General features: G+C 41.2%; 2 protein-coding genes across 2 annotated transcripts; both read left to right on the top strand.

The window, feature by feature from the left end:
* Nucleotides 1-629: 629 nt before the first annotated feature.
* LOC142357599 (uncharacterized) lies at nt 630-4407 on the top strand. The gene is made up of 4 exons (XM_075409152.1): nt 630-1451; nt 1572-1770; nt 1948-2787; nt 2969-4407. The coding sequence occupies exons 1-4, from the start codon at nt 630-632 to the stop codon at nt 4405-4407; spliced, it is 3300 nt and encodes a 1099-aa protein (XP_075265267.1).
* A 53-nt stretch (nt 4408-4460) lies between these two features.
* On the top strand, nt 4461-5445 carry LOC142357598 (uncharacterized). Its single transcript, XM_075409151.1, has 2 exons — nt 4461-4891; nt 5193-5445. The coding sequence occupies exons 1-2, from the start codon at nt 4461-4463 to the stop codon at nt 5443-5445; spliced, it is 684 nt and encodes a 227-aa protein (XP_075265266.1).
* Nucleotides 5446-8907: the final 3462 nt, after the last annotated feature.

The following is an 8907-nucleotide window of genomic DNA, read 5'->3' as shown; positions in this document are numbered from 1 at the left end:
AAGGTTTTGCTACCCTAAATATTTCTAGCGATCAACCATCAGACACTGTGTACTGGAATTCAGGTACTGCAATCGAATTTCAACATCAAGCAATGCCTGACAATTTCACTCAAACTTTTGCAGACAATCACTATCCGCGGGATCAGCAGCAGTCACGTCATTTGCTCGGTAGTCAAATGGATCACTCATTCCGAGAGACAAACAAAATGATGAACGCTCCCAACGGAGAGACCAACCGTCACTTCAATTTCATGCCACAACAGTTTTCTGAGCAACAGTTCCAACAACGACCACACAGTTCTGAATGGACCAACCATCAAGTGATGATGAATGCGTTCAGTCTACCAAAGATTAGTCTTGACCATTTCTCAGGCGATCCTTTGATGTGGCATCAATGGTACAGCTTTTTCAAGTCAACCATTCACGACAATCCAGCTCTTTCAACTGCTCAGAAATTGACATACTTGCAAAACTCGGTAGCTCACAAAGCAAAACACTTCATCTGTTGATACTCTTACAACAAAGACTTCTATGAGCAGGCCCTTAAGGAACTTATCAGAAAGTTTGGAAAGCCGCAGCATGTTGTGAGTGCGTACCTCACACAACTTGATCAATGGCCTAGGACAAGAATGGATGATCCCAGCAGTTTTGTAAGTTTTGCGTCCTCCCTCAGACGTTTGGTACAGACCTTTCGACTTCACCATTTTGAATCGGACCTGAAGGCTTCTGCGGTAGTTAAATTTGCCAAGGAGAAGTTGACAACACCAATGACGATTCGCTGGAATCAACATGTAAGGAGCATGAGAATAGAGCAGCCAAATCTGGCTGACTTTTTAGATTGGATAAGCACATATGCAGAGGCTTGCGAGGATGTCTCTCCACAAAGACCACAAAGCACAGACCGGGTTGAACGGCCTTCCCAAGGTCAGAAACACTCCAACATAGTTCTCCAAGCCAGCTCAAATTGTCAACTATGCTCCGGGGATCACAACCTTGGTCGCTGCAAAGAATACCTGAGCAAATCTGTAGCTGACCGTCAGCAATTGGTGAGGCATCACAACTTGTGTGTCAATTGCTTGAAGAGACATGAGGGTGGATTTTGTAAATCAAAGATTCGATGTCTTGTAGACAGATGCAATGGGTTTCATCATTCAACTTCCTATCGAAACGACTTCAGGACTTTGCAGAGAAGTGATTTCCAAGCAACGAGTAAAGGGGGATTTCAATCCAGGAACAACCCGGTGCAGTCAAACTACGGTAGAAACTTCAACCATACAACGTCTCAGCTTTCGTCAACAACCAGTAACACGCCAAATACCAACAACAGAAGGGGATGCAATCAAAACAGTTTCAACCCTCGTAATCCAAGCTATGGAAACAACAACTCGTATCAAACTGCCAATCAGCAGCGCATCAATCCCCAGCAAACTAATGACAGAAGTAACACTCACGTTCAATCAGTGACTAGCAACGAACTGAATGATGATTCTTAAAAACTTCCACGGGTGCAAAACCATACTTGTAGCAGTAATCGGGAACCCACATGGGTCAGAGCTTTTATTCAACTACAGGCAATACCAGTCACGCTCTTCTACAAAGACTTCAACATAGAGACCTATGCACTTTTGGAGAATGGAAGTGGTAATACACAGATCACACAAAACATTGCTGATGCTCTTCAGATTAGAGTCCCCAAAGATATAGAACTTCCTCTAGCTTCGCTACATGGGGAGCACACAGTGGCAACAGCTGATGTCATGATTGGAATTGGTTAACTTCACAGCTCAAAACCGGTGACAAGTCTTCCTGTGTACGCAACCTCCATTGAGCAGTTCCAGATGCCAATTGTCCCCGCTGACATGTTGAATAGACTTCGTTGAGACCATGATCATCCGGCAGAAATCAATTTCCCACAAATTTGTGACAGCAAAATTGGAATACTCATAGGGGCTGATGCTATTCTGGCTACTGTTCCAAGACATTTCACTACTGGCAAACCAGGAACACCCTACGGAGTCAACACACTGTTAGGATGGACTTTGACAGGCCCTGTGCCACAAGAGTACTTTCAACCAAACCATAAAGGAAGCAGCAACCACAACATCACTCTTTTCAACCATCTCAAGCGAGGTAGTGACGACCCGGACGAAAATCTTCTACATCTTTTTTGGACCTTTGAAGGTGTCAACTTTAGTCAGGGTTCTACGACGGGACACAATGAAGAAGACCAGAAGGCAATAAAAACTTTGGCAGAGACCACACACCACAACAGGGAAAGATATGAGATTGGACTCCCTTGGCGAGAAAATGTCACGCTACCCAACAACTACTTCATGGCAAGGGTTCAGTGGCACGCCCTGAAGAAGCGATTAGAGAGAGACAACCAACTGAAACAGAGATATATGACCACTATCTTTGATGATATGGATAAGGGATACATAGCAGCTGTTACGAACCAGGATGCAAAGAACATTTGGTACCTACCGCATCATCCCGTCATCAACAAGCAAAAACCAGACAAGATAAGACGAGTGAAAAATGCAGCCTCAAAATACAAAGGGGTTTCTTTGAACGATGCACTGCTAACGGGACCAGACCTTTTGTGCAATCTACATGGACTTCTTCTACGGTTTCGTCAGTACAAGGTTGCAGTAGCAGCAGACATAGGGGCTATGTTCATGCAAGTTGGAATCAGAGAAGAAGACCAAGATGCTCTCCGTTATTTGTGGAGCGACAATGATCAGGAGAGGACATCCAAATACCAACAACTCATTTTTGGAGCAACATGTTGTCCTGCCTGCGCAATTTTTGTTCTGCAAAAGTGCGCCAACGATAACAGACAAGAACATCCAAAAATTTTTGACTCAATCACAAAACAATTCTACATGGATGACTTCATTCAAACATTCTCAACAGAGGAAGAGGCAGCAAATACAGCGACTGAGCTGAAACATGTTCTCAAAACAAGGGGGATTCAACCTCACCAAGTTTCTCAGCAATAACCCTGCTGTGCTGGAAAAGATTCCAGAGGAAGACAGAATTGGAGTTCTAAAATTACAAAGGATACTCGGTCAAACATGGAATCCTGAATCCGATCAACTTCTTTTTGCGAAACCCAAACTGAGCTATGAAAGAGAGAATATCACACAGAGAAAGCTTCTCTCAATGGCTGCTTCTTTGTTTGATCCCATTGGAATAATCTCGCCCTTTGCAATTCGACTGAGGTGCATCTTGCAAAAAGTTGTCAAACAAGGACACAATTGGGACCAGCTACTATCAAAGGAACATTACGACGAAATTCAGCAATGGATGGAAGACTTCGAGAATATGCCTTCAATTCAAATCCCCAGATGTCTAGTTCCCAACGTCGATGGAACTCAGGAGTTGCACACCTTCACAGACGCTTCACTTTCAGCAGTATCAGCAGTGGTGTACCTGAGGACAATCTCCGCTGACGGCTCGATAGCTACCCACTACGTCATCAGCAAGTCCAAGGTGGCACCAATCAAACAGATGAGCATTCCCAAATTGGAGCTCGAAGCAGCTACACTGGGAGCAGAACTAGCAGGCTTCTGTGAGACCGAGATGACAATAGATGTGAAGAGCAAAAATTTTTGGACCGACAGCACAGCAGTACTCAGCTGGATCAAATCAAAGGATCGACAGAAGATGTACATCGCAAATAGGCTCAAGAAAATTGCTGAGAACTCAAACAAAGACGACTGGCGACACGTACCAGGGAAAATGAACCCGGCTGATCATGGTACCAGAGGTCTAGCTCCATGCGATCTTCAAAAATTGTGGATAACAGCACCTTCTTTCCTGATCAAACCTGAGAGCAAGTGGACATTCTCCGGTGACAAAACAGCTCAAACATGCGCCACTCAAGTTGATGTCAAGACCAGTGAAAAACCGTTGGTAGATCCAAACAGATTTTCAAATTGGCCTAGACTCCTTAGCACAATTAGAACAGTGTTTCGAGCAGTGCGCGTACTGAAGAGGTTGATCAAACGCGACATACCTTGCGACTTGGACGACTTCGCGGCTGACGAAAACAAGGCTCGGAGCTTTCTCTTGAGGATATCTCAGTCCACACACTTCAAGGACAGAGTTTCTCGACTTCAAAGTGGACTACCCCTAGACAAGAAGAACAAACTATTACCATATACACCCTTTCTGGATAGCGACGGACTACTTAGTGTTGAGGGACGAATTCAAAAATCTGGATTGCCTTTTCAGAGCAAACATCCGATGATACTCCACAGCAAGTGCAGAGTTGCCAAACTGCTTATTGAGAAAGCACATCACGACTGCGGGCAACATGGAATTGAACATGTTCGTGCACATATCCAGGCAACGTTCATGATAGTTGGAATCTGCAGAGCTCTAAGAACTTTAGAACTTTAGGGAAGTACTGCTTCATCTGCAGACGCTGGCGAGCAGACAATGTCAGACCGAAGATGGCTCCTCTACCAAAATTTCGCTTTCCAGAGCACTCCAAACTCTACCCATTTGTGAATACTGGAATGGACATATTCGGACCCTTTCACATTGAAAAATCCAGAACCCAGACAGAACTCAATTATGTCTGCATGTTTACATGCTTGGTCACACGAGCAGTACACTTGGAAGTTTGTGAGGACCTCTCTACTGACTGTCTACTAATGGCTATTCAACGTTTTGTATCCAGACGAGGATACCCTGATGTCATTGTTTCGGACAACGGGAAAAACTTAGTTGGAGCTAACCAGGCAATGAAACTCAATTTTCAGGAAAACTACAAACCAGACAACAATTACATACGTCTCCAGCTGGCCCAACAGAACATCCAGTGGACGGTCAACCCACTTCTGGCACCGCACTTCGGAGGGGTTTGGGAACGACTTATCCAGTCGGCTAAACGAAGCCTACTTGTTGTCCTCGGAAGCCGCCGACTAAACTTTTTAGTCTTCCATACAGTTGTAGCGGAGGCAGAAGGAATTCTTAATTCACGCCCACTGACGCATGTTGGGAGCACTTTGACTGACGAGGAACCATTAAGATTGAATCATTTCCTGATGAGAAGACGCCACTTCTGCCTAAAACCTCTGGCAAACAACAGAACCCGGTTTTCAATTAAAGACTTGGACACAGACCCTTTTGGACCACTATTGGTCTCGTCTTCTCAAAGAATTTGTACCGGAACTTAACAGACGGACAAAATGGCAGCAGGCCAACGCTGAGCTCAAGGAAGACGATGTTGTTTGGCTCTACAAAGATTTTACACCCCGAGGAAATTGGCTCATTGGTCGGATTGTCAAAGCACATTTGAGTAGAGATGGAGTGGCCAGAAGCTTCGACATCAAGACCAGTACTGGCATGGTGCAACGTCCCGCAGTGAGATTGGGCAAGGTGTTTGAAACTGACAATGATTCTTCTTCTTCGTTGGCCGCGGAGGGTGAATGAATACTCCTTCAATCATGTCAAATTGATGCATAAAACTCACTTAAGCGGAAACTTTTGAGGCAGTAATTTTGAATTTCTGATGTCAATTATTTCGTTCTGTTCTGTTAAATTTATTTGCTAAGTTTTGTTTTTGCTTGCCGGAGTGTAAACGGTCCGTAATCGTTTAGCCCCCCAATCCTTGCCCTTATTATTTAGTTCAAATTTGTTGAGTTCATATTCATAATCGCTGCAAAAGTCATATCTTTAACTTTGATTTTTAATGCCAAACCTTTTTATTCATTATCATACATGAGTTTCATTGTGCCACACTTAACTTTGATAGTAAATTCGGGTATAAACCACACCTTTGTAAGCTATTATTTAACAAGCATACAAGCTTATAGAAGAACACACAGCAAAATAAACTCATGAAAATCAGTCGTTGTCTCTGAAAGCGGATCAGACTAAAGAAAAGATAACAAATTTTGGCGCATCCTCGGTTTTAAAACCGATTAATCGACTCACAATACAGAGACAACTTAAAATTTCTGACTTGTAGTTTTTCACTAAAACTTTAAAAAATCCAACCACCTAGCTGAATTAAACGTGCTATAGATTTTTTCCATCTGATATTTTAGCACTTCAAATTTCTAGGCTGTCAGGCTTTCTAAGTAAGTTACAGTTCGATGACCTACCCCCTGCATCGTTCGTTGCACTCCGAACATAATGATGCAATCCGCTCAATGCAGTTCTCTAGTCCATGCGGCTAGAGGTCCCACATTTGCTAATTAGATTGAGCCAACGCATAGGGTTCTCTTTTGAACCAACGCATAGGCTGACGACGGGGATAGTCGAACATATACATAGGTAGCATAGCCTGATCTTTCTTAGATCATAGCACGTTCTAGTTCAGCTAAAACTCTCTGACCCTAAGTCTAGCGAAAGAGCATTTAAAATTTCAGGGTTTGATTAAGCCCTTCTTACATTCAAACAGATACTCAAGCTGATTCTGATTTACAGTTTTGCACCTGCTGACACGCAAGTGCAAAAATTTTTGTCTCTAGGCACAAAATTTTCTAAAAGGTAAAACAGTATCCTCCCCAGGTTAGGGTGTTTCTTTGCGACCGTGATCAGACAAAACCCTCCCCACAGCGCAAAGCGTGCATAATATAATTTAACTCTTGAAAACCAGTCGTTGTCTCTGAAAGTGGATCAGACTAAAGAAAAGATAACAGGTTGTAATAGCATCTTTCACAAAAGCTACCGCTTGGAGAATTCAAATTTTCCATAGATAGAGAATGAAAAAAGCTTTTCAATCCCAAATTAGTTTTGACAACTATTGCTTCCAATATTAAAAAGTCTAGGAGGCTTCTTAGGATGAATTACATTGAGAGATCAAAGTCATTAAAAAGACGGAATTCCTCCAAGCATAATATTGGAACAATGTCAACATTACTAGTCAGCCCCTGCTAAACAAAATGAATCATTTCGTACATTTTACCTCATTAACTCCATGAAACATATCATAATACATATAAGTGGCCTTAATGTGTGGGATGGTGTCCAGGCAATTTAACCAATTCCATTTCACCGAATGCCAATATACCCAATGCCGATTATATGTTTACGTAAGGGACATGGTCCTGCCTCAGAGGCCCGTAGGGCTTGATATGAAACTACTACAACCGAGCATGGGATTAAATTATTTGAAAGAGAATATCAAAGTACACTGGGCATAATGGCTGTAGGAATGGAAAGTTAAACTTAAGCGTTTTTCGGAAAAGAACCAATTAATACTGACCTTGAATTATTCCCAACACAAAAGCGAATTCTAAAATTGAAACTGTACAAAGATATTAATGGTGAAGAAATTTAAACTGATGAGAACGGTTGAATAGGTAAATATGGACTCTGATAAAGATTATATCAGAGATTGAACATCAAAATTCTCACCCACGTAAAATTGGATTAGAAACCCAAATTAGGGGCCTAGGTTATCAACGTCTTGAATGAACTTCTGAAAACTTTTTCCCAAAAAGGTATTCTTCACAAAAAAATTCGGAATACTTGGTAAAAATAGGACTAAACTATCATAACCAAACATAGATAAGCAGTATATATACGGCTCAATTTTAGCCAATTTTTGTAACCAAAAGCAGTCTGAAAATAATTATATTGTCGCGATAATCCAAATTGCGGAGTAAATTTTATTACACGAGTGAGTTAACAGATCTCTGTCGTGGTACTGAAAATTGTAATAATTGTTTGAACTAGTATACTCTGGTAACTATACTTTTCGTTAAATTAACTTAGCAAATTTTCCACTACTTTCTCTTTTTAGACCTTTTTTTGTAACTTAGTAGAGCTTAAATTGGTATCTCTTAGGTATTTGCTAAACGCTTCGATACTTGGCACTCATAGGCATTTGTAACTAGTTGTTCTGAAGGAAGCTTAGCCTTGTAGTAATTAAGATTGGGTAAAACTTAATCGTTTTTCTCGGTTTTCTGTAAATCAAAAGTGTAATTGTACAATTTTAGTAACTTCACAATACATCTCTAAGGATCTGAAATCATACTCAATCTAGCTTCAGTTTATTGGATTTAAATTAGTTTGGTGACTAGTGATCAACCAATCAGTAATTAGGTTAAGTTAGGTTAACGAACTGGAGGACAGCATCCAATCCCTGACAACATGAAGACGATTGATTTTTGAGAGTAATAATCGGCCAAGCTCTTTCTAGGAGACAGCATAGTGAAGCCACTCTGAGGGTAGGCCTGCAAGTTAAGTTAACCCATGTAGTATGGAAAGGTGAACCAAGTGGACAATTAAAACGGTCTGCAGTAACCTGAAGTACCTGATGGGCAATGTCTTAACGTTCTATCGAGTTAGTAAATACTCGTCAGGTTGGGTTGTGGAGTGAACACCGACGAGCTCTTCACTTCATCTACTATTTGTTTTAAGTATATTGGTTGATCGATTAATTAGAAAGTTAATTGAGGACCTGGTATAATTCTCAATCTTAGAGTCACCAATTTATTTCATTTGGTAAAACAGTTCTAAGAAGCTAAAATATCACACAACATAGAGAGGCATTACAAACATATTCTAAAATCATCATTATTATTGGCAATTGACTACAGCTCTATAGCGCCTGAAAATACTTTCTTTAGGACTTGAACGGAGGGCCTGGTATAACCCTTTAGTCTAGTTAAGAGTAGTAGATAAGAGTAGGAGTGAAGTTACTATCCAGTCCAGTAGTTTTCTTTAAATATAGATTCTAAAAACAATTGTGGAATTGTGAATATGGTAAAACCTCCACACTAAATATTCAGATTCTATATTGGCGACCACAGAGAGAATCTTCTGATTAGAAGGCCGTTTTGCATTTTACATTAAAAAAAGAAAAAAACGTAAAATTAGAATTTGAGAGAACAAGTGAATTAGATCTTTGGAATACGTTCCAAAAGTAAAACTCATCTATAT

Source organism: Convolutriloba macropyga, unplaced genomic scaffold, assembly GCF_964194025.1.
Source record: "Convolutriloba macropyga unplaced genomic scaffold, txConMacr16.3 SCAFFOLD_786, whole genome shotgun sequence".
Lineage (NCBI taxonomy): Eukaryota > Metazoa > Xenacoelomorpha > Acoela > Convolutidae > Convolutriloba > Convolutriloba macropyga.
This window is presented reverse-complemented; position numbering and strand designations above follow the sequence as displayed.